The sequence below is a fragment of the Neofelis nebulosa genome, chromosome 9, assembly GCF_028018385.1.
Source record: "Neofelis nebulosa isolate mNeoNeb1 chromosome 9, mNeoNeb1.pri, whole genome shotgun sequence".
NCBI lineage: Eukaryota > Metazoa > Chordata > Mammalia > Carnivora > Felidae > Neofelis > Neofelis nebulosa.
The window spans coordinates 50,796,003-50,822,632 of record NC_080790.1 but is presented as its reverse complement, the minus strand read 5'-3'; the positions used below and the strand labels follow the sequence as shown (position 1 = coordinate 50,822,632).

The 26,630-nt window shown below is 40.5% G+C and overlaps 1 protein-coding gene across 6 annotated transcripts in view; it reads left to right on the top strand.

The window, feature by feature from the left end:
- Window positions 1–26,630, top strand: part of ALMS1 (ALMS1 centrosome and basal body associated protein) — a 228,863-nt gene that overhangs the window by 63,170 nt on the left and 139,063 nt on the right. For all 6 annotated transcript variants that reach the window (XM_058683687.1, XM_058683688.1, XM_058683686.1 and 3 more), the window contains 2 exons: window positions 1,454–7,180; window positions 8,885–9,018. In XM_058683687.1, the coding sequence (XP_058539670.1) occupies window positions 1,454–7,180; window positions 8,885–9,018 (5,861 nt within the window). The remainder of the gene's footprint in view (window positions 1–1,453; window positions 7,181–8,884; window positions 9,019–26,630) is intronic.

Here is a 26,630-nt window from a genome sequence, read left to right as displayed (position 1 = left end):
ACTTAGGCTAGGCTAAGCTGTGATGTTTGGTAGATTAGATTATTGTATGTATTTTTGACTTGTTTTCAATTTCTGATGGGCTTATTGGGATGTAATCCCATTGTAAGGTGAAGAAGATCTGTGTAGATAATACTTGTTGTATATATCAACCATCTTGCCATCATCCAACATACCATATGTTTTACCATTTATTGTTTGTTTCCTACTGTTAGAATGTAAGTTTTGTGAAGCAGAATTAGAGTGTAAGCTTTGTCTATTTGTTTATTGCCCTATTTCCTATATCTAGAACAGTGATAGGCACAAAGTAAACATTAATTTTTTTGAATGAACAAATAAATAAATGCATTTGTTGTCAAATCTTGTTATTTCTGTTGCAGTCATTTACTTTCTACTGCAGTTTAGAACTAGAATTACTGTACAAATGTAGAAATTACTGTTGTTGCAGAGAGTTCTGTTAGATAGTGCCACTTACACTTTTGCATTCCCTTTCCAACCATCTTGCATCTGTATTTCTGCAGTACAGTTCTGATCCAATCTATCAACAGTTCCACATGCTATCTAGAATTAAGTTCAAAATCCTTAGTGTAATTTTTAGATACTTTATAGTTTCATATAGTTAAAAAATATTTATCTTTTTCAGGGTACATTTATTGGAAGAATCATTTAAACCCACTGCATGTATAGCATCCATCTGGGCCCTCCTAGGACTTGAGGGAAAGGGGAACCCATGAAAATAGGTTGATGATCCTTTGCTATGCCATGGAATAAAGTATTTTGTCTCTGACTGAGGAGTATCATGTCTTTTGCTGGCATATATGACTAAATAACAGGCTAACTTACTAGCTTATAACTTAGGGTGAGATTAAGGCCTAGACTGGATAGCATTTTCCTATCACATTAAAAATTCTTGAAAAATCCAAATTTTAAGATCCACATAATATCGTATAAAATGGATATGCTGCTATTTTTCTTAATGTTTATTTATTTTTGAGAGAGAGAGAGAGAGAGAGAGACAGAGTGTGAGTGGGGGAGGGGTGTAGAGAGAGAGGCGGGGTGGGAGACACAGAATCTGAAGCAGGCTCCAGGCTCTGAGTTGTCAGCACAGAGCCCGACATGGGGCTTGAACTCCCGAATGATGAGATCATTACCTGAGCCAAAGTCGGACACTTAACCAACTGAACCACCCAGGCAGCCCGATATGCTGCTGTTTTTAAATGGTACTCTATTGTTGAATATTTAAATCATTTCCACATTAGTCTGCTGTTGTAAATGGCTTTGTAATTAATATCTTTATAAATATATGTCTCTTCGATGAGTGTTTCTTTAGGATTTGGATTCCTTACTAGAAGTGCAAAGGTCATAGGAAGGAAAGCTTACTTTATTTCTTTTATGCATAAAAGAAGTGTTTCTTAATTAAAAAAAAAACATAATAGTATTAACAAATCTTTTTTAGGAGATACTTCTAAAGGAGGCACAGCTGAAATTACTCAGTCCACCTTGAAACCAGGCATCGCTACTACTCCTAGAGATTCAGATATTGGATCTCATTTATCCTTGTTCCCTGAGGACTTTCCTCAGTTGGCTTTAAGGTTTCCTCAAGAGACTACTATTGGTCCACATACTGATATAGTCAGCCAACAAGCACTGGATAGTCATACAACTGAAAAGACTCTAAAAGTTTCAACTGTTCATGAACTAGCTGACCAGAAGACTGGAATATCAACAGTGCCCTCTAGTTCCTACTCACAAAGAGGGAAGCCTGGTATTTTCTGCTTACAGTACTTGCCAGATCGTCATCTAACTGAAGAGGCTCCAAAAGTTTTGGCTGTTCCGGGACCTGCTGACCAGAAGACTGGCATACCGACAGTCTTTCCAAGTTCCTACCCACTTGGAGAGAAGTACAGTATTTTCTACGCGCAGGCCTTGCCAGACAGTTATGTAACTGAAGAGGCTCTGAAAGTTTCAGCTGTTCCTGTATCTGCTGACCAGAGGACTGAGAAAATAACAGTACCTTCTACTTCCTATTTACAAAGAGAAAAGCATGTTAATTTTTCCCAGCAACAGTCGTCAGATAGTCATCTAACTGAACAGGCCTTGAAAGTTTCAGTTGTGTCTGGACCAGCTGGTGAAAACACTGGGATACCTATATTACCTTCAATTTCCTCCTCACTTGGAGAGAAGCCCAGTGTCTTTTACCAGCAGGCCTTGCCAGATAGTCATTTAATTGAACAGGCTCAGAAAGTTTCAGCTATTCCTGGACCAGTTGATCAGAAGACTAGGATACCTGCAGCATCCTCTACTTACTACTCATATGGAGAAAGGCCCCAAATTTTCTATCAACAGACATTGCCAGAAAGTCATCTACCTGAACAGGCTCTGAAATTTTCAGCTGCTTCTGGATCTAATGAACAGAAGACTCGGATACCAACGGTAACCTCTACTCCTTATTCACTTAGAGAGAAGCCCAATCTTTTCTGCCAACAGGAGTTGCCAGATAGTTCTCTAACGGAACAGGCTCAGAAAGTGTCACCTGTTCCTGGACCTGCTGAGCAGAAGACTGGGATACCAACCCTAACCTCTGCTTCCTATTCACATAGAGAGAAGCCCGATCTTTTCTGCCAACAGGAGTTGCCAGATAGTTCTCTAACTGAACAGGCTCAGAAAGTGTCACCTGTTCCTGGACCTGCTGAGCAGAAGACTGGGATACCAACCCTATCCTCTACTTCCTATTCACTTAGAGAGAAGCCCAGTCTTTTCTATCAACAAGAGTTGCCAGATAATCCTCTAACTGAACAGGCCCAGAAAGTTCTAGCTATTCCTGGACCAGATGACCAGAACACTGGGATATCAATAGGGTCCTCTAGGCCCTACTCACTTGGAGAGCAACCCAATATTTTCTCCCAGCAGGTATTACCAGATAGTCATCTAACTGAAGAGACTCTGAAAGCTTCATCTGCTCCTAGACCAGGTGACGCAAAGACTGGGGTACCAACAGTACCCTCTAGTTCTTACTCACCTAGGGAGAAGTCCGGTATTTTCTACCAACAGGTCTTACCAGGCTGTCATCTATCTGAAGAGGCTCTGAAAGTTTCAGTTGCTACTGTACCAGCTGAAATAAAGAGCGGGTTACCATCAGAAGCCTCTAATTTCTACACAGAGAGAGAGAAGACCAGTATTTTCTACCAACAGGAGTTGCCAGACAGTCATCTAACTGAACAGGCTCAGAAAGTGTCACCTGTTCCTGGACCTGCTGAGCAGAAGACTGGGATACCAACCCTAACCTCTGCTTCCTATTCACATAGAGAGAAGCCCAGTCTTTTCTATAAACAAGAGTTGCCAGATAGTTCTCTAACTGAACAGGCTCAGAAAGTGTCACCTGTTCCTGGACCTGCTGAGCAGAAGACTGGGATACCAACCCTAACCTCTACTTCGTATTCACTTAGAGAGAAGCCTAGTCTTTTCTATCAACAAGAGTTGCCAGATAATCCTCTAACTGAACAGGCCCAGAAAGTTCTAGCTATTCCTGGACCAGATGACCAGAACACTGGGATATCAATAGGGTCCTCTAGGCCCTACTCACTTGGAGAGCAACCCAATATTTTCTCCCAGCAGGTATTACCAGATAGTCCTCTAACTGAAGAGACTCTGAAAGCTTCATCTGCTCCTAGACCAGGTGACGCAAAGACTGGGGTACCAACAGTACCCTCTAGTTCTTACTCACCTAGGGAGAAGTCCGGTATTTTCTACCAACAGGTCTTACCAGGCTGTCATCTATCTGAAGAGGCTCTGAAAGTTTCAGTTGCTACTGTACCAGCTGAAATAAAGAGCGGGTTACCATCAGAAGCCTCTAATTTCTACACAGAGAGAGAGAAGACCAGTATTTTCTACCAACAGGAGTTGCCAGACAGTCCTCTAACTGAACAGGCTCAGAAAGTGTCACCTGTTCCTGGACCTGCTGAGCAGAAGACTGAGATATCAACAGTAACCTCTGCTTCTTACTCACATATAGAAAAGCCCTTTATTTTCTACCCACAGGACTTGCCAGACAGTCATCTGTCTCAAGAATCTCTAAAAGTTACAGCTGTTTCTGAACCAGTTGACAAGAAGACTGGAATACCAGTAGTCCCCTCCACTTCCTACTCGCAGAGAGAGAAGCCCATTATTTTTTATCCACAGGCCATACCAGATATTCATCTCACTGAAGAGGCTCTGAAAGTTTCAGCCATATCTGGATCAGCTGACTGGAAGACTGGAATACCAACAGTATCCTCTATTTCCTCCTCACATACAGAAGAGCCTGTTAGTTTTTCCCTACAGGCCTTGGCAGGCAGCCTTCTACTTGAAGAAGCTCTGAAAGTTTCAGTTCTTCCTGGACCAGCTGACCAGAAGGCTGGGTTATCATCAGAACCTTCTAGTTCCTACTCACATGGAGAGAAGCCCATTATCTTCTACCCACAGGGATTGACAGATAGCCAGGTACCTCAGGAGACTTTGGAAGTTTCAGCTGTTCCTGGACCAGCTGCCCAGAAGACTGGCTTGCCATCAGAACTTTCTAGCTCCTACTCACATAGAGAGAAGCCCATTATTTTCTCCTCACAGGGTTTGACAGATAGCCAGATACCTCAGGAGGCTCTGAAAGTTTCAGCTGTTCCTGGACCAGCTGACCAGAAGACTGGGTTGCCATCAGAACCTTCTGGCTCCTACTCACATAGAGAGAAGCCCATTATCTTCTACCCACAGGACTTGACAGACAGCCAGGTGCCTCAGGAGGCTGTGAAAGTTTCAGCTGTTCCTGGACCAGCTGACCAAAAGACTGGGTTGCCATCAGAACCTTCTAGTTCCTACTCACTTGGAGGGAAGCCTATTATTTTCTACCAGCAGGCCTTATCAGATAGACATCTCACTGAAGACGCTGTTAATATTTCAGCTTCTCCTGGACCAGCAGACCAAGAGACTGGGGTATCAACAGTACCTTCTATCTCTTACTCTCATATAGAGAAGCCAAGTATTTTGTACCAACAGCCTTTGTCAGACAGTCAGCTCGCTGTAGAAGTTCTGAAAGTGTCAGCTGTTTCTGGGCCAGGTGACCAGAAGACCAGAAAACCAACAGTTACCTCCACTTCGTACTCACATAGAGAGAAAGAGAAGCCCGTCATTTCTTATCAGCAAGAATTGCCAGATCTTACTCAAGATGCTTTAAAAGTTTTAAAGGTTCCTGGACTAGGTGGCCAGAAGACTGGAATACCAGCAGTAACTTCTACTTTTTACTCACATAGAGAGAAGCCTATCATTTCTTACCATCAGGAGTTGTCAGATCCTAATGAAGGTGCTTTAAGAGTTTTAGGCACTCCTGGGCCAGCTGACCAGAAGACTGGGATACAAATTGGGCCCTCCACTTCCTATTCACATAGAGAGAGCCCCATCTTTTCTTACCAGAAGGAGTCATCAGATATTACTGAAGAAACTTGGAAAGTTTCACCTGTTTCTGGACCAGCTAACCAGAAGACTGAGATACATATAATCCCCTCTAGTTCCTACTCATACAGAGAGAAGGACAGTATTCTTTACCAGCAGGAGCTTCCAGATGTTACTGAAAAAGTTTTAAAAGATTTTGCTCTTCCTGGACCTGCTGACCAGAAGACTGAAATACCAACAGGACCTTCTAGCTCTTACTCACATAAAGAGAAACTCAAGATTTCACCTGTGATTTTACCAGATGTCCAGAAGACTGAGTTTCTAACAGCTCCCCCTAGTTCCTACTCAAAAAGAGAAAAACCCAAAATTTCAACTGTGAGTGGACCAGATGACCAGAAGACTCCGTTACCGACAGTTTTTCATAATTCCTGTTCTCAGAATTTTGAGATTGAGGATATTCTGAAGATTTCACCTGTCCCTGAGCCCATTGTTGTGAATTCTGGGATACCAATACCTCTTTCTAGTTCCTCTTCCCACAGAGAGAAATCTAATATTTTCTACCCACAGGAATTGCCAGACAAACATTTAGCTGAAGATGCACTGAACGTTTCAACAATTCCTGTACCAGCTGACCAGAAAAGTCTGTTACCAACAGCTCCTCCTCGTTCCTTTTCACACAGAGAGAAACCAAATATATTCTACCAACGAGATTTTCCAGATAGACATCTACCTGAAGATTCTGTGATGTTCTCACGTGGTCTTGGGCAAGCTGATCAGATTACTGGTTTATCAACAGTTACTCCTGGTACTTATTCACATAGTGAGAAGCAGAAACTTGTTTCAGACCATGTTCAAATGCTAATAGATAATTTGGATTCTCCTAACTCCAGTATTATCTCAAGCAGTATGCCTTTAAGTTCTCAGGCTGATGGTAGAGTTATAATAAGTAAGCCAGAATCTTCAGGTTTTGAAGATGTTGGCTCTGTGGAAATTCAAGATACAAGCAATAGTTCCAAAACTCTTAAAGAGATTCGGACCCTTTTAATGGAGGCAGAAAATATAGCACTGAAACGATGCAATTTTCCTGCTCCTCTTGTCCCTTTCCGAGATGTTAGTGATATTTCAATTATACAATCTAAGAAGATGGTTTGCTTCAAAGAGCCCCTCACAGCTGCTGAATCTGATAGTGATTTGCCTCGGAGACAGCCATTTACAGAGGAAAGCCCAAGCAACAAGTGCATACAGAAAGATATTAGCACACAGACAAATCCGAAATGCCAGAGAGGCATTGAGAACTGGGAGTTTATTAGTTCAACCACACTTAGAAGTCCTCTACAAGAAGCAGAAAGCAAAGCCGGAGTGACGTTAGATGAAACCCTTCGACAGTATAGAGCAGCCCAATCCGTAATGAGATCTGAACCTGAAGGGTATAGTGGAACCATTGGCAATAAAATTGTTATCCCTATGATGACTATCATTAAAAGTGATTCAAGTAGTGATGCCAGTTCCTGCTCATGGGACAGTAATTCCTTGGAGTCAGTTTCTGATGTTCTTCTAAATTTCTTTCCATGTGCTTCACCCAAGACAAGTTTGACAGATAGCAGAGAAGAAGAAAGTGTGTCAGAGAGTGATGATTGTGGTGGTAGCAATGTAGATTCACTGGCTGCACATGTCAAAAACCTTCTCAAGTGTGAATCCTCATTGAATCATGCTAAACAAATACTCAGAAATGCAGAGGAAGAGGAATGTCGAGTCCGAGCACGAGGTAGGAACTGATTGTTTGTCATCAAGTCAGGTCAGACTTATAAACATTATAGTTTAAGAATTTGTTTAAAGTTAAGTGTTTGGAATCTGAATTTATTTTCTTATAGAACTGTTAAATGATTACATTTTCCACCACTATTCAGAATAAGTCCATTTAACCAATAATGTAACTCGGTCACAGTATTAATAGTACTAGTCTGATTTTAGGGTCTTAGGTAGGTTCTGAAGCCTGAAGGAGAGTAAGGAGATAGCTTGGGTTTCCAGATTCCTAAAGTACTTATGTTTCCTTAATCCTCCTATTATAGGATTCTCTTTTGAAGGCATAAAAAAACAAAGAAAAGTTTGCTCTGCTCTAAGTCACACTGTATCATAAAACTAAATATACTTCTTCATTTTTCTAATACAGTTCTTAGAGCATATTTTAGATATTACAAAAAACTGAAGTACTTCACACTAAAACTTAGGTTAGAGGTTTAAAAGAGGATGTTCTAATCCCATTAATCTCTAATAATAGAATGCTATTAAAAAAGAAATCTTTGGGGTGCCTGGGTGGCTCAGTCGGTTGAGCATCTGACTTCGGCTCAGGTCACGATCTCACGGTCCGTGAGTTCCAGCCCCGCGTCAGGCTCTGGGCTGATGGCTCGGAGCCTGGAGCCTGCTTCCGATTCTGTGTCTCCCTCTCTCTCTGCCCCTCCCCCGTTCATGCTCTGTCTCTCTCTGTCTCAAAAATAAATAAATGTTTAAAAAAAAAAAAAAGAAATCTTTAAGACAAAATGGGGAATTAAAAAATTTTTTTTAAATATTCATTAAAAATTTTTTTAATGTTTTTATTTATTTTTGAGACAGAGACACAGAGCATGAGAGGAGGAAGGGCAGAGAAAGAGGGAGACACAGAATCCTTAGCCGGCTCTAGGCTCTGAGCTGTCAGCACAGAGCCTGACGGGGGCTCAAACCTACGAACTGTGAGATCATGACCTGAGCCAAAGTTGGATGCTTAACTGGCTGAGCCACCCAGGTGCCCCTGGGGAATATATTTTAGCAAGCAACTTATAAACACTTCAGGCCTCCTTGGGAATTTTGCCTTGAGATTAACTACTTGTGCCATTCCTTTTATCACTTATGCATATCACTTATGCAGTAACTGTAACAGGAACGTATAGGGGAGGCAAAGGGATTGTCCTTATTGGAAGGAAGATTAAGATAAAAATAATTGAAAATCATAGAAAGGTGGCATCTTTGGAGAAATACCTGTAGAATGTGGTTTTTAAAAGTCACACTTTTCAGTGAGATGATTGTTCTTAAAAACTTATAATCGGGGCGCCTGGGTGGCGCAGTCGGTTAAGCGTCCGACTTCAGCCAGGTCACGATCTCGCGGTCCGTGAGTTCGAGCCCCGCGTCGGGCTCTGGGCTGATGGCTCGGAGCCTGGAGCCTGTTTCCGATTCTGTGTCTCCCTCTCTCTGCACCTCCCCCGTTCATGCTCTGTCTGTCTCTCTCTGTCCCAAAAATAAATAAAAAACGTTAAAAAAAAAAACAAAACAAAAACTTATAATAGTTTGTCATATAATGGAGAACACCTACTTTTTGCCAAGTATTGTGGCAGGCATTTAGTTGGATATATTGATGGTTTTCTGTGTTCTTATAATCACTGACAAATTATGATTTTTGCATTGCATTATCTCCAGTGTGTTTATGTTTTCTTTTCAGCTTGGAATCTGAAATTTAATCTGGCTCATGAGTGTGGCCACTCCATTTCAGAATTAAATGAAGCTGACAGGAAAAAAGTAGAAGAGATCAAAGCAGAGTTGTTCAGTCATGGGAGAACAGCTGACTTGTCCAAGGTATAAAAGAAATCTAGCAATGAAGAAAGAAAATGTGATAAAAGGGTGGTGGAGTTTGTATCTCTTACTTGGGCATTGATGACACCAGCTGAGTCATTAATAGTCTTTGGCTAAAGTGTTAGGCGTCTTATTTCTTCAAAGTTCCTATTTAAGGATTAGACTCAGTAGATTTTGATTAATTGCAAATTCATCTATTGAAAAAACTTATGTCCTTAGGAAAATAAGAATAGATTTGCTTTATCATTCGTATTTTCTCTTGAGGGTAATAGCTTGAAGTGCAGATAAAGTCCGGCCATTTTCAGATGTGTATTATCTACTTAAGAACAAAAAGCTATACTAGCTTATGTAAAAATGATTTTCATTTTAATAGTATGTATTTTCATCCAATTATGAATTATTTCATACATAGTAAAGAATATATATGAAATGTATATAAAGAATAAAAGAAAAATATGAATAATTCCTGTCTATGGGCTAACTAGCTTGATAAATGGAATGTTACCAAATACCATAGAAGTCCTGTGTGTCCCCTCCCCAGTAACATCTGTTACTTCCTATCCTGACATGTATTGATTTTTCTCTTGCTATTCAGTATGGTTTTGAATTCTTCAATAGATGGAGTCAACACGGTGCATATTTTGAGAATTGCATTTTTCATATAGACTTGGGTTTTTGAGATTCTTCTTTGTAGATGTAGGTAGTTTTAGTTTATTCATTTTTAGTGCTGTAAGTATTCTAGTGTATGAATATATCATAGTGTGTCCATTCTCTTGTGGATAGGGCATTTGGTCTACTTTTATTTGGCTTATTTCTTTTTTGGAAAAGTTTTTTAAAAGGATAAATTACATTGGATTTTAGACTTATGTATATGTTTGAGCTCATCACCACCATCCATCTCCAGAAACTCTTTTCATCCTGCAGGACTGAAACTTTGTACTTATAAAGGTTTCTCTCTATGGTAAGAATATGTTCAGTTTTGTAAGAAACCACCAAGCTGTATATAACTTTGAAAAAAAATTTTTTTAAATGTTTATTTATTTTTGAGAGAGAGAGAGAGACGCAGCGCGAGAAGGGAAGGGGCAGAGAGGGAGGGAGACACAGAATCCCAAGCAGGCTCCAGGCTCTGAGCTGTCAGCACAGAGCCCGATGCAGGCCTTGAACTCACGAACTGCAAGATTATGACCTGAGCCACCCAGGAGCCCCTAAACTGTATATAACTTTGTATGTCAACTATACTTCAGTTAACACACACACACACACACACACACACACACACACACACACTTAAATGGGAAAGAGAAAAAAAGAAACCACCAAACTGTCCCACAAAGTGGCTGTACCATTTTGTATTCCTGCCAACAATCAACAATGAATCAGAGTTCCTGTTGCTCCACATCCTTGTTAACATTTGGTATTGTTAGTGTTCTGGATTTTGCCCATTCTCGTAGGTGTATCCTACAACTTGCTATAATCACTTGTATCTTATAACTTGCTATAATTGCTTATTAGTTCCAGGTGTTTTTTTTGTTGATTCTTTCAGATTTTCTACACAGATGATGAGGTCATTTACAGTTTTATTTCTTCCTTCCCAATCTGTATACCTTTTATTTCCTTTACTTGTTTTATTGCATTAGCTAGAAATTCCATTTTGATGTTGAAAAAGAGTGGAGAGACGGAATATTCTTAACTTGTTTTTGGTCTTTGTGGGAAAGCTTCTAGTTTCTTACCATGAAATACGAGGTTAGCTGTAGGTTTTCTGCCAATATGCTTTATCAAGTTGAGGAAGTTTCCTTCTGTTCTAGTTTACTAATAGTTTTTATCATGAATGGGTGTTGGATTTTGTCAAATTCTTTTTGTACATCTATTGATATAGTAGTCATTTTTCTTTTTTAGCCTGTTGATGTAATCATATTAATTGATTTTTGAATGATAAACCAGTCTTGCATACCTAGGATAAATTCCACTTGGTCATGGTGTATAATTCTTTTCATACTTTGTTGTATTCTATTTGTTAATATTTTATTGAGGATTTTTGCATTGATATTCATGAGAGATGAGTCTGTGTTTTGTTTTGGTTTTTTTCCCCTGTAGTGTCTTTGTCTGGTTGTGGTATTAGGGTAATGTTGGCCTCATAGAATGAATTGGGAAGTGTTTCTTTTGCTCCTGTCCTCTGAAAGAAATTATAAGGAATTGGTATAATTTTTCCTTAAATGTTTGGTAGAGTTCACCACTGAACCCAGCTGGGCCTAGCCCTTTTCTCTTTTGGAAGATTATTATTGATTCAATGTCTTTAATAAATAGATGCCCATTCAGAATGTCTTTTTGTGTGAGTTTTGGCAGATTGTGTCTCTCAAGAAATTGGTCCATTCCATCTAGGTTATCAAATCTATGGGTATGTGGTTGTTCATAGTATTCCTTTATTATCCTATTAATGTCAGTGGGATTTGCAGTGATATCACCTCTTTCCTTTATGATTTTAGTAATTTATGTCTTCTGTTTTTCTTTCTGGCTAGAAGCTTGTTGATTTTATTGGTCTTTCAAAGAAACAGCTTTTTGTTTTGTTCATTTTTCTGATTTTTCTGTCAATCAATTTCATTGATTTCTGCTTTCTTATTCTTTTTCTGTTTAATTTGGACTTAATTTGCTATTCTTTTTCTAGTTTCCTAATTTAGAAATGTGGGTTATTGATTTTAGATCTGTCTTCTTTTTTAGTATATACATTTAATGCTAAAAATTTCCTTCTATTCTGTGCTTTCCCTGCATCCCACAGGTTTTCCTAAGTTGTGTTTTCATTTTGAGTTAGTATGTTTTTAAGTTTTAGGTTAATATGTTTTAAAATTTTTCTTGATTCATGCTTTATTTAGAAGTAAGCTGTTTAATTTCCATGTATTTAGGGATTTTCCTGTTACCTTTCTTGCTTTGATTTCTAATTTAATTCCATTGTGGTCTAAGAGCAGACTTTATATGATTTTTATTCTTTTAAATTTGTTAAGGTATGTTTTATGGCCCAGAATGTGGCCTGTCTTTGTGAATGTTCCATGTGAGCTTGAGAAATTGTGTACTGTGTTGTTTTTGGCTGAAGTAATCTACAAATATCTATTATACCCAGTTGATTTATGGTGTTGTTGAGCTTAACTGTGTCCTCACTGATTTGCTGATAGATGTATTCTTTTTTCTTTTTTTTAAGTTTATTTTGAGAGAGAAAGAGAACATGCACACACATGTAAGCAGAGAGGGGCAGAGAGAGAGGAGAGAGAGAATCCCAAGCAGGCTCTGTGTTGTCAGGGCAGAGCCCAGTATGGGGTTCAGTCTCATGAATCATGAGATCATCACCTGAACTGAGATCAAGAATCAGATGCTCAACCAACTGAGCCACCCAGGCATCCCAACATCTGTTCATTTCTCATAGAGGATGTTGAAGTCTCCAACTATAATAATGGATTATATATTTCTATTTCTCCTTGCAGTTATGTCAGTTTTTGCCTTGTGTAGTCTAACACTTTGTTGTTTGGCACATATACATGAAAGATTGTTATGTCTTAGAGAAGTTTCCCCTTTGTCATTAGGTAATGCCCTTCTTTATCTGCGATAACTTTCTTTGCTTTGACGTCTGTTCTGTTTGAAATGAATACAGTATTCCTACTTTCTTTTGCTTTATTTTAGAATGGTATATTTTTCTCCATTCATTTACTTTTGATCTAATTTGTCTTTATATTAAAAAAAAATTTTTTTTTTCAACGTTTTTTATTTATTTTTGGGACAGAGAAAGAGCATGAACGGGGGAGGGGCAGAGAGAGAGGGAGACACAGAATCGGAAACAGGCTCCAGGCTCCGAGCCGTCAACCCAGAGCCTGACGCGGGGCTCGAACTCACGGACCGCGAGATCGTGACCTGGCTGAAGTCGGGCGCTTAACCGGCTGCGCCACCCAGGCGCCCCTGTCTTTATATTTAAAGTGGCTTTCCTATAGACAACATGTAGTTGGATCTTGGTTTTTGATTCACTCTGACAATCTATGTCTTTTAATTAGTATATTTTCACTTGAAATAATTGATTTTCAAAGTGATTATTGGTATAGTTGGATTAATATCTACCATATTCACTACTATTTTTTTATTTGTTGCCCTTGTTCTTCATTCCAATTTTTGTCTCCCAGTCTTTCTGCCTTTTGTGGTTTTGAGTGTTTTTATATCATTATATTTTCTCTCATTTCTTAGCACATTAGTTACACTTTATTTTTTTTGTGGTTGCCTTAGAATTTGTAAAATATTTACAACTAATCCAAATTTATTTTCACATAACACTATACCACTTCAGGTAGTGTGAGTACCTTCTAATAACAAAATACAGTTGATCCTTGAATAGTGCAGCGTTAGGGGAACCAACTCCCCACACAGTTGAAATTCTGCATATAACTTTGACTCCCCCAAAACTACTAATAGCCTACTGTTTACCAGAAACCTTATAGATAACATGGTTAACATATTTTGTATGGTATGTGTTTTATGTACTGTGTTTTTACAAGAAATGTAATCTAGAGAAAAGATCATTGTTACCATCATAAGGAAAATACATTTACAGTATTGTACTGTATTTATCAAATAAAATCAGTGTGTAAGTGGACCCATGCAATTCAAGGGTTAAATGTATTCCTGATTTCTCCCTCTCATCTCTTGTATCATGCTGTCATTCATTCATACATATATATACACACACATACACAAGCAACATTTTGAACAAACTATTATCTGTGAGATCAGTTAAGAATAAGAGAAAAGTGCATATGTGTGTTCTTAACTGTGTCTTACTCCTTCTTTGATGTTCTTCCCTTTATGTAGATCCAAGTTTCTGATTTGTATTTTTCTTTTTTCTAAAGTACTTCTGTTAACATCTGTTGCGTGGCAGGTCTAATTTTTGTGTGTCTGGGAAAGCCTTTATTCCTCCTTCAGTTTCTTTTTCTTTTTGTTTTTCCTCAATTTTTAAATAGTCATTTATTTCCTAAATAACCCTTTGCTTTCTTTCTTTCCTTCTTTTTTTTTTTTTTGGTCTTTCCTATGTTAATATTTTCTTTTTTTTTTTTTAATATGAAATTTATTGTCAAATTGGTTTCCGTGCAACACCCAGTGCTCATCCCAACAGGTGCCTCCTTCAGTTTCAGGGATGACTTCATAGGGTATAGAATTCCAACTCTGTACTTTTTTTTCTTTAACACTTTAAATGTTTTATTCTTTTCTTGTTTGCATAATTTCCGAGGAGAAGTCAGATATAATTCTTTGTTCCTCTGTGGATAAGGTGGTTTTACCCTCTATCTTCTTTCAGTTTTTTTTATCTTTGATTTTCTGTACTTTGAAAATGTTTTACCTAGCTAATTTGGGGCGGCATTTTTCCTGCTTTGTGTTCTGTGAACTTCCTAGATCTGTACTTTGTTGCCTGACATTAATTGGGAGGAAATTTTTAGTCATTGTTACTTCAAATATTTCTTCTGTCCCTTTCCTTTTTTCCTTCTGTTATTTCCATTGCTCATATGTTATACCTGTGATAGTTGTCCCAGAGCCCTTTGATGTCCTATTGTGTTGTTTGTTTTTTAGTAAATTTTTTTAATGTTTTATTTTATTTTTGAGAGAGAGAGCGAGAGAGAGAGAGCGAGAATATGAATGAGTGGGGGAGGGGCAGAGAGAGAAGGAGACATAGAATCTGATGCAGGTTCCAGGGTCCAAGCTGTCAGCACAAAGCCTGATTTGGGGCTCAAACTCAAGAGCCACATGATCATGACCTGAGCCAAAGTCGAATGCTTAACTGACTGAGCCACCCAGGCACCTATATTGTTTACTTTTTTGAGTCTTTGTTTTCTTTGCTTTTTAATTTTGGCAGTTTTTGTTGAGATATCCTTGTGCTCAGGATTCTTTCTTTAGCCATGTCTGGTCTAGTAATAAGCCCATCAAAGGCATTCTTCATTTCTGTTAAAGTGTTCAACCTCTAACATTTCTTTTTCATTCTTTCTTAGGATTTCCATCTCCTTGCTTCTTACATTGTCCTTGTGTTCTTGTGTATCCATCAGAGCTCTTAGCATATTATCATCATTGTTTTAAATTTCTGGTCTGATAATGCCAGCATCCCGACATGTCTGGTTTTGATGCTTGCTTTTTCTTTTCAACTAGTTTTTTTGCTTTGTAGTGTGCTGTGTTGTGGGGCCTGTAGCTGGTGTATTTCATTAAGAATATGCAGATTATGGGGGCGCCTGGGTGGCGCAGTCGGTTAAGCGTCCGACTTCAGCCAGGTCACGATCTCGCGGTCTGTGAGTTCGAGCCCCGCGTCAGGCTCTGGGCTGATGGCTCGGAGCCTGGAGCCTGTTTCCGATTCTGTGTCTCCCTCTCTCTCTGCCCCTCCCCCGTTCATGCTCTGTCTCTCTCTGTCCCAAAAATAAATAAAAAAAAAATGTTAAAAAAAAAAAAAAAGAATATGCAGATTATGACCTATGAATAAAGAGACATTAGCCATGCTTACAGGGCTGGCAGATAGCTTCCTTGGCATCCAAATTTCCACTTTGGGGAAGTGAAAAATCCCAGGGTCATTTTGATTGAAGATGCAGTTTTGGTACACTCACACAAAGGAAGTAAGGTCACAATATTTATTACTTACTGATCCCAGAAGCAGGGGTAGTGGTGGGTGGGTGTGGGTCAGGGCCAGGGCCGCTCAGTGAGCTCTGAGGAAAAAGCAGTCCTCTGTCTCAGGTCATGAGCAAGCAGGAGATAGAGAACAGGGTAGCAAGCACCTACTACCTATGAGGTGGTTGGGGCAGAGGTCACTAACTTTTCATGGCTTCAACTCTTAAGTAATTGTTTCAGAAAGATGCTTGAGGGAAACAAAGTGGGGACTTCTGGCGGGGAATCTCAAGCTCAGGTCCTTATCTAACTGTCCAGACTCTGGGTGTGAGCCGGGTTGTCATACTATAAAATGCCTAGGCAGCAACTCAAAATAGCTTTTTTTCTCATCACAATTGACCCTGTGATGCCTAAGCATTAGTCTTTAGGGAAAACCATGGGCACTGTCCAGATGGTGGAGATGTTAAAAGCCACTGGCAGAGTTTTGGTCATCTGGCTCATGAAACATTTGAGCAAAGCAAAAATGCCGGTTAACGGTATCAGTAGACAAATGGTAATTTGAAATCCTGTCTGTAACCGTTCTCCCATTTGTCGGGGTCCGGTCAAGAAAATAAATCAAAGCCCATGGATAAGTTTAGGGTAAGTATTTGATTAAAAACTTGGGTAAGATTATGGAATACTTGTACCTGTTGGGCACTTTTTGTAAATTTGTCTAAATTTATCTGGAATTATTAATACATGTGCAGCAGGTGGTGCACTGTACAGTGTATACACCTTCCTTGACCAATAAGAAATTTAAAGCTAAATGCACATCCAAAACTCTGCACTAAAGAAGCATGTTGTTGTTGCATGAAGTCTAGGCTTTGGTGTAGCAGCCCAGTGCATTCAGCTAGGGTGGCTGACAGATTGGTGTTTGCCTTAATGATTTGTTGTTGTGTGCCTAGTGGTGGTGTTTCTGCGAGGGATAGTAGCAGACCTATTTTCAGCATAATGAGGATGAATACTGAATGTTTTTGACATGAGAGGACAACGAGAGATGGTTTGGGGGTCCTATTTATTAGTTTTTAAGAGTTGTCCCAAGGTGACTGAGGTACATTGGTATGAACACATAGGACTCCCTGGGGACCAGCAAAGAGGCAAATGTGTTGGAGGTTGAGGGAAGAAATGCACGTATGGAGAACCATGTATGTGTGACAGCACCAGGGCACTGGACTTACAGTGGACACTCACTCTTTTATTGTGGAAGTTGGATCTCCCCCTGCATGACTGGGCTGCAAGGCCCAAGACCGTGGGGATTGTGCTCTTTGTGGCAAGGTATGTGTTGTATTCATTCTTGTGGTGTTGGTGCCTGTGCAGATATGGGGAATTACAAAGGGCACCTGTGGAGGCTCCTGCCAGGTGCTACATACTGTACTGCGAAGTGTCGTGCATGGGAGCAGTTGAGTGTGGTAGAGAGTGGCCAGGCAAACTGCATACGTGTGTGGGATGTCTTTTGTTCGGCACATGAGGGCAGGGGTCAGTAAATTAGTCGGCTAGGCTACTGGGGAAAAAGTCTTTGTTGAGTTCAGTAACATGCCAAGCAATTACACTGGCTCAAAAAATGAGCCCTGGTTTCTGCCCATGGAATAAAAACAGTAAGACTGTTGGAGAGCTCGAAGGGAGGGTTGTGGAAACCTGAGTGGTGATAGTGGGAAAGTGTCTCCTTGGGGTGGTGTAGGGAAGTGACCGTGTGGCTCTGGTCCTGTGACAGTGTGTGTGGGGGGGTGCTCTGGTGGTAGCATTTGCAGTCAGAGAGGGGTTCTTCCAACAGAAATTAAATTTCCTAACCTCCAGTAGGAAGCATAATGGGAACCAATCTAATGGGTGTGGTAAGGGCAAGGAACTAAGTGAAGTGTTTAAAGGAGCCTCTCTGGGGGCGCCTGGGTGGCGCAGTCGGTTAAGCGTCCGACTTCAGCCAGGTCACGATCTTGCGGTCCGTGAGTTCGAGCCCCGCGTCAGGCTCTGGGCTGATGGCTCGGAGCCTGGGGCCTGTTTCCGATTCTGTGTCTCCCTCTCTCTCTGCCCCTCCCCCGTTCATGCTCTCTCTCTCTCTGTCCCAAAAATAAATAAAAAAACGTTGAAAAAAAAAAAATTTTAAAGGAGCCTCTCTGTAAGTTTATGAGACTTGGTAGATACCTTGACCTTTCAAGATTCAACTGAGGGCAGTCTGGCAGTTATAGTACTGCCTCACACCCAAGCAGCAAGCATTGTAGTAAGCAGGGGAGCCTTGAGGTAAACACATAAAATTTAAGTCTACAAAATACCACTCAAGGAGGACTTATCTTCCCAGTTGTCATCTCTGCTGTTGTGGAAGATTGTGGAGGTAGCATTTGGGATGAAGTTGTGTCCCGTGTCATCATGTACTAAGGTGTTGTTGTCTCTAGTGTTGTTTCAGTGGAGAGAGCCATCCCAGAGGAGGTTGATTGTTCCAGGTATCCACCCAGGAGGGGAATCGGGGCACACGGGAGTCTAACAGGGTCACATAGATTTGAGATGCCCTGATTAAGGTTTGCTTGCATCATCATGAGCAGTTACTGGTATCACAATTCTTAGTAGGCTTTGGGGGGTTCTTGGGGAAGTGTACCTCACAAATGATTAGGCAGTGCTCTCCTCTGAGGCATAAGAGCTCTCCATCCATAAATAATAAAGGTGGGAGGCACATGTGTAGCCTTGGTTTAAAGAAAATTTAGTTGTGTGCTTCTGACAGTTTAATGTTTAGCCCAGTATTACTAGAGATAAATCCGAACTGCATAAGCTTATCAGCCAGTTAGGGTTGAAATTAGGACAGTGTTAGGACTGGTGACCTTTAAGCATTTGTGCCTTTGGTGCTGTTTAAGATAGCAGGCTTCAACCTCCTAGCTCTTTTCCACGCTTGGTGGCATTTCAGGTGCAGCCACTCTTGGGCTGACTCCAACACCTGTTGTCTTCCATCCTGGGGTGCAGTTGTGGATGAGTGCCATTCACTTCCAGCAGCTTTCTAGTGTTGCCTGTCTGGAATCAAGGAGAAGCCTCATGACCCACGTGGTACAAAAGGCACAGAGTAAGGCCAATAGTAGCAAGCAAAACCTGCATTTTATAGTTTTGTCCTTCTGACTGCTTCCTGAGAATATTATGGGGCCCTTGTGGATCAGCAGCTCATCGCTAGCCTCCTCCAGAGCGGGTAGGGCCAGGTGTTAGGATCATATCACCTGGATGTCGTCTAATATTGCTACTGTCAACCAACTGGAGTGCCTCTTCCCCCACTTTGAGTGCCATGCCATTCCTTCAGTGGGCCCAGGTGCAATTACTTCCATTTCCTGTGGGGAGGTATGGTTAGGAGAAATGAACCATCTACTAAAGCCACTGTTTTTGGAATTTCAGTTGGAATTTGAATATCAAGTGGGTAAGTATGGTCTAGTGGCAACATACAACGCATAGTCTGTTCTTCTGGGCCAGAACTGTTTATGACCAGGGGAGGTAGCCATCTGTTCTCAGGTCACCAGTGAATACTGGATGGTGAGATGATTGACATTTTAAATCTGTAATGTTGGAGAAAATGAAAACAATATTGTTCTGTAAGATAAAGGTATCAGGTTACCCTGTGATGATAACCATAGGCAGCATGGCCTGGTAAGCCTAGCTGGTATAAGGAGAGTGGTGTTCATATGTTCTAGAGTTTAAAATGTTTTAAAGTGCCTATAATAGCAAGGAAGTCCATTTAGGAGTCCATCTGCTGCCTTGTAACTTAAGGAGCAAGGATTTTAAAAGACCTTTGTGGTGTTGAATAATGACAGAGGTCTGTAGCTGCTATGGGAGATAAAAGTTTCATTAGATTCCCTGTTGGAAAGCCCAGTGCTATGTTGTATGGGCAGTAAAATGAGATCCTTGATCTGAGTCAGTGTTGTCTGGAGGGCTGAATGGGGGCAGGATAACTTAGAAAAGAAAGAGATTATATGCTCCATAGAGCTGTTCCTGGTGCCTGTAGCAAGCAGCAGGCTGGGAAAAGTATCTACACGTGTAATAGCGAAACGTGTAGTGCCTGCTGACAGAGAGCGTGGCCCTGTGAAATCACCCTGCTAACAGCTTAAAGAGGCTATCTCCTTGCAGAACTTAAGCATGGCAGGGCAGTTTTCAGTGTTTGGTTTGGGAGCATAATTCACAATTAAAAATAGTGTGTTTTGCATGGTGTTTTGCAGGGGCGGAGGGCCCAGGCCACGGTGGCAGCAGTTCCCTCATGACCCAAAGAGATACGGTACCATTCAGACAGAGAATAAGGAGTATGGAAGTGGTAACTAAGAAAGACTGGAATGGTTGACAGTGGGGAAACTTGTTTTGTGGTAGTGGGTGGAACTGACAGAATTGTTGGTAAAAAGTCAGTGGTTGAGAGCCTCAAACCAGTGGTTGACCTGGGTTTGATCAAGGGCATGTGCCTTGGAGTTAGATGACTCTGGTGTGATAGTATTTATATGTGCTGAAACATGGGTAACCTTCATTGTGACTGATGCCAGGGCATTGACCCTCCAAATCTGGGGCATCCCAAATGGGACAGCCTTGAATGTGAAAATCACCTGTTGCCATTGGTCCAACCAAACGGCTAGCCTACTAGCAACTGCCCATTATTCAGTGAAAATATGGACAAGAGACTTGTCTGGGCAACTGTATGGCCATTTGTACCACCACAAGCTCCGTAAGCTAGCCAACCTTCACTTGCCATATTTGATAAGCATGGTACCACTGGCAGGGTGATACACTGCCATTCTTCCAACAGGCTCCACGGCATACGGTGGTGGCGCTTTCACCCATGAAGAACACAGACTCCCATTCTCATTCCATCAGCTCTTCCCAGAGGCTACCTCACATCACCAGAAGCTTAGTCAGTGGGAGCACTGTTACCAGTTCCTCAAGGTCCATGGGCTCTAGGCTGAGGATCCAGGAAGCCACATCCTCCTGTAATGTGGAAAGATTTGCCACGTCAGATTTTGCCCATTGTAGAAGCTACTGTTTCTATTTTAGCAAAGAGGCATCTGTGACCATGTGGGCCATTATGGGCATCCCTTATGCATGATGTAATAGAAATGTGGGGTACACAGGAGAACAGGGTCTTCCTGTCGAGTTGCCTCTGTAACAAAGCCCAATAAGCAGTCAGAATTGATGTTCTAAGGGGTATAACAGGCAGCTATGGAGGGCGGCCATCTGGTTTGGAAGCCAAAAGCAACCAGGAAAAGTCGTGTTTAGTCCATAGACTCCAGGATGCATAGTACATGCTGACTGTTGCCTCAACCTGGAAGGAAGAGCCGGGGGAACCAGGGGTAGGTCTTGACGAATTGACCTTTGTGTCAATTGTGAAGCTTGTTGTAGGGTTTCTCCCTGATAAAATGTAGAGGATTTGTGTGTGGCTGCATAAATGGTGCTAAGTGTGGTGGATAAGTGTGATATGTGAGCTTCCAAAATGTGAAGAAAGCTAAGTCATGTTGGGCTTGCCATAGCAGGGTAGGAGGCTGAATCGTTAACACTTGATGTTTAACCACAAGTGGAATTCTTGGCCTTTAAGAGGCCAATTAATGCCAAGAAATTTAACAGTTGTGGCTAGCCCTTGAATTTTATGTGGTGCAGCAGCCCGACCTCCATGTTGGAGGTGGGTTACCAGCTGTTTTAGGACCTTGTGCACCACGTCCTCCAAGGAATCCCAGATTAGAATGTCATCAATATAGTGCCAGACAGTTCAAGGGGACACTGTAAGGGCATCCAGGCCTTGCTGGCAAAGATTGTATGTAATGGTTGGGCTGTTAAGATAGCTCATAGGCAGCGGTGTAAAGGTATATTGGGTGCCTGTGGCTGGGATTTCTCAGTGATCGATACTAAATAAAACATATTTAGATGCCTCTGTTTTGGGTTAGGGCTAACTCTCTAAGCTCAACACTCTAACCACTGACATAGTAGACCAGCAACTGGCCTTCCCTATGGGCACGAATGTAGAGGAGTTCTCCTTGGCTCCCAGGTCCTGATAGCCTGTACTTTCAGTTCCTGTTTGGGGAAAAGAGGCAGAATCCTACCTTCCTGGTTAGCTCACCTTGGCTCAGTGCTGGGACTTTGCATGTGATTATAACAAATCACTCCCAGACCTGACACCCAGTGGAGTCTTCTTTAGAGACTAATGGGAAACTTACCGCCTCAGACTAGTGCCTGCTAGTTGGTCTGTGCAGGAGAGTCTGACCTTTTATAGCACTGACCATTTAGGCGGAGGATTCACACCAATACCCAGCAGTAGCATAAAGCAGTGCCACAGACCACCAGCAAGCAGTTGTTCCTTCCCAGAGAGACTGAGTAGTTTGGGAGAGGAAGTTAGTGACCAAGTCTCAGCTAAAAGGCTCTATATGGGAGTATAGATTGTACCCACAATTCCATCCTGGTTGCCAGTTGTAGCTGGTGTATTAAATTAATAATATGCAGATTATGACCTGCCAGATGAGGAGGGACAAGGCACCAATATAGGGCAGCAGGCATCCTGAACTCCCACTTTGGGGAAATGAAAATCCCAGGGTCATTTTGATTGCATATGGCAGTTTTACACTCACACAAAAGAAGGAAGATTACAAGATTTATTACTTAGAGATCCCAGAAGTGGGGGTGAGGATGGGGAAGGCATTCAGTGAGCTGGGGGGAAGGGCATTCCTCCATCCTGAATCATGAGTGAGCAGGAGATAGACAGGAGGGTAGTAGACACCTATTATTTATAAGGTAGTTGGAGCAGAGATCACTAACTTTTCATGAGCTCAACTATAAGTGGTTATTATAAAAGATGTCTGAGGGAAACACAGTGGTGACTTTTGGTGGAGAATCCTAAAGCTCAAGTCCTTGTTTGACTCTCCAGACTCTGGGCATGAGCAAGGTTGTCCTACTGTAAAATGCCTAGGCAGCAAGTCAAAATAGCTGTTTTCTCATCATATATGCCTTGTATTTTTTTCTTCATAGGTAGACATAATGTATCAGGTAAAAGGAACTGTTGTAAGTAGACCTTTAGAAATGCGTAGTAAGGCATGTGGAAAGGGTAAGCATTCTGTAGTTCTATGATGAGATTCAGTCTTTTAGTGAGCCTCTACTTCTGAACTGTGATTTAAACATTTCTCAGCTTTTTTTTTTTTTTTTTTTAATTCCTCTTAGGTAGTACAGAATGGCCAGAGTGGTGTGGAGGGTGTATTCCTCTTCTCCCATGTGGAATACTTGAGCTAACTAGACCTGGGAATTTTCTTTTCACCCATGTCAGTTAGGCTCTGATGATACCAGCACATTAAGCTCTGGTTCATTCTTCTGAGTGCAGGCCTTGTGAAGAACAGAATGGTCTGGCATATTTCAGAATGGTTCCTTTTCTCTTCTCGAAAGCAGGCAGGGATTTTTCTCCAATATTTGTTGTGAGAACCTGGTCAGTCTCCTGGTGGTAACACTCACAAAAGTGTTACGGTATCTCTGTGCCTGGTTTCCCCTGGACTTTTTAACTCTCAGACTTGTCCACACTGAGCCTCCAGCAATTCATCAGCTGTTCAGGTTTTCCTACCCCACCACTGGTTCCCACAGTGGTTTCTGCTCAGTGGTCTCTACTTCTGTAAGCCTGGACTCCCTGTATTTGCCTGTTTTCCTGGGGGCAGTGGTTTTTCTTATGTCAGTACTTTCCTTATGGATCCAAGAAGAGTTGTTTGTTTTTCAGTCTGTTGTTGGGACACAGTGGTGACTTTTAAGATTCTTACACTTGGAACCAAAAACCAGAAGACCCTGAGATAACCTTCTATCAACCTTTTGGTATATTTATAACAAAAAGTTGGGGAAAACCATACCAGATTCATATGTTTAAATGGGTGAGTCTTTGAAACTGTCGAATAATGGGCAGTTCCCATTCTCTAATGCATAAAAGAAAATAAAAATTTTGCAGTTTACTTGAGAATACTGATACTTGGGAATGTTGACACAAAAATTTCAGACTCCTCAAAAAAGAAAATTATGAGAGAGTCTAGGACAGCAGTTGTAATGTCTCTTCTTTCATTTCCAATCTTATTTACTTGAGTTTTCTCTTTTTTTCTGTAGTGTAGCTAAAGGTTTGTTAATTTTTTTTTATCTTTTCAAATAGCCAACTGTTAGTTTCATTGATTTTTTTTTCTTTTGTTTTTGTGCTATTTGATTTATTTCTGCTCTAATTTTTATTAGTTTCATCCTTCTGCTAACTTTGGGATTTGTTGTTTTTTTCCTAGTTTCTTGAGGCACAAATTTAGGTTCTTTATCTGATAAAGAATAAATTCTTTATTTTTTTAAATATAGTCTTTTATAACTATAAACTTTCCTTTTAGTAATCCCATTCGTTTTAGTGTGTTGTGTTTTTGTTACTTGTCTCAAGATATTTTCTAATTTCTCTTTTGATTTCTTCTTTGACCCATCGAGTGTGCAGGAGTACATTGTTTAATTTCTACATATTTGTAAATTTTCTGGTTTTCCTTCTCGCATTGAGTTCTGGTTTCATTCCATTGTGGTCAGAAAAGATACTTGGTATGATATTAGTCTTCTTGAATTAGTTAAACCTTGTTAATTTGACCACATGTGTCATCTCTCCTGAGGAATGTTCCATGTGCACTTGAGAAGTTGGTATATTTTGCTGCTATTGGGTTTAGTTATCTATACATGTCTATTAGGATCATTTAGTCTATGATATTGTTCAAGTCCTTTGTTTCTTTATTGAGTTTTCTGTCTGGATGTTCTGTCCATTATTAAAAGTGGGGTACTGAAGCTTGCTACTATTTTTACTACTATGTAATTCTTAACCTCAATTCTTAAAATTTTTGCTTTATATATTTAGGTGCCCTGTTGCTGGGTATATGTACATAATGTTTATTTTTTCTGCGTGAATTGACCCTTTTGTCATTATATAATGACCTTTGTCTCTTATGACAATTTTTGACTTAAATTCTGTTTTGTCTGATATTAGCATAGTTTCAATTATGTAAGATGAACAAGTTCTACAGATCTAGTTTACAACATAGTGCCTATAGTTAACAATGCTCTGTTGCACACTTAAAAAAGGGATGTACTTTTGTCAAGAGGGTACATCTCATATACCACAATAAAAAATGTATATATAAAAAAGAATTTTGTGTGAAAAATATAGATGTAAAAATGTTAAAATAAGTATTAATATCTGGTTCAGTATCATGTTTTTTAAAATAGCATATCATGAGCAAGTAGGACTTAATCTAGCAAAGCAGTATTAGGTAATTTATAAACATATATGTTTATATTAGTAGGAAAATCACAATTATTTCATAGGCTCCAAATAGGTATTTGGGAATAAAAGTAAAAAGTGAAAATCTGTTCCCAATTAAAAATATTTCTGTAAATTAGAGTAGAAGAACAATGCCTCAATATGATGAAGAATATGTATTTGAAAATAGCAGTTGGCATAATCAAAGGTCAAATACTTTTTTATGCACATAAAACATTTGTGAGTGATGTTACCAAAAATGGTGAACTAGGGAACTTTAGGGCTCCATTCCTGCACAGAAAAGTCTAATAGGCTAGGAACATTTGTCAGAGTAAACTTTTGCAGAACTCTTGACTCTAGTCAAAATTTTAGAAGTAAACCAGGAACAATTACTGAAGTAAAGAGCTGTTGCACTTCAGTACGAGAGTGCTGTGATATCTTAAATTGCCCACCTGCCATCCCTCAGTTTAGGGTAGCTTTTAGTGTGGGTTAGTATTTACAAAGGACACAATACAAACCTTTCTCTTTCTTTCTTTTTTTTTAATTTTTATTTTTGAGAGAGAGAGAGAGAGCAAGTGAGTGGGGGAGAGGGGGAGAGGGAGGGGGCAGAGAGAGAGAGGGAGAGAATCCCAAGCAGGGAGAGAATCCCCGACACAGGGCTTGGTCCCACGACCCTGGGATCATGACCTGAACCACAATCAAGAGTCGGATGCTCAAATGACTGAACCACCCAGGCCCATACAAACCTTTTTCTTTTTTTTAAATTTCTTTTTTATGTTTTTATTTATTTTTGAGACAGAGAGCATGAGCAGGGGAGGGGCAGAGAGAGAGGGAGGCACAGAATCGAAGCAGGCTCCAGACTCCGAGCTGTCAGCACAGAGCCCGACGTGGGGCTTGAACCACGAACCGTGAGATCATGACCTGAGCCGAAGTCGGACGCTTAACCGACTGAGCCACCCAGGTGCCCCCAAACCTTTTTCTTAAAAAATTATTGTGAAGTGTCTTAACCTGTCTGTCTCCCTGAAGGACCTAATTAAGAGCTTTCACAGGGCAGAGGCAGCTTCTCTGTCAATGTTTGTCAAAAACATCTGATGTCTGAGTATTGGCTGTAGCATCCTGGGCCTAGGGATATCTGGATAAATAATAAGGCACACTGAAAAGCTTGGGAAGGAAGTACTTGACAAAGGGGAATACTTGTCGGGGGGGAAAGGACTTTTAAAGGCTCCCACTTATTTTGGGGAATTGAAAAGGCCATGTGTATGCCCAGGGCTGGACTCATTCTCAGAAAGGGCCTAAGAAGACCCTAAACTTTAATTTTTAGCTAACCTTTCAGGCTTTGTGTTGGTGCAAGAGAGAATTGGAGTGTGAAGCAGCATTGTAAATAACATGGCTAAGTATTGAAAACGTGCCCTACCATGGAGAAAATCAGAAAAGACTAGTAGAGGTTTTTCTCTCTTTCAGTTTTTTATTTTGAAGTCCAATTTATACTTCTCCTTTATTGCTTGTGCTTTTGGTGTCTTATTAAGAAATCATGGCATAACTCAGAACTACAAAGATTTGTTGTTTTCTTCAAAGATATTTAGTTTTAGTTCTTATATTTAGATCTCTGATATCTTTTGAGGCAATATAAAATTTATCTTTGAAACTTCTGGTAATATATATAATACAAAATTTGCCATCTTAACTATTTTTAAGTGTGCAATTGTGTTAGCAATAGTCACACTGTGGTACAACTAATCTCCAGAACTCTTCT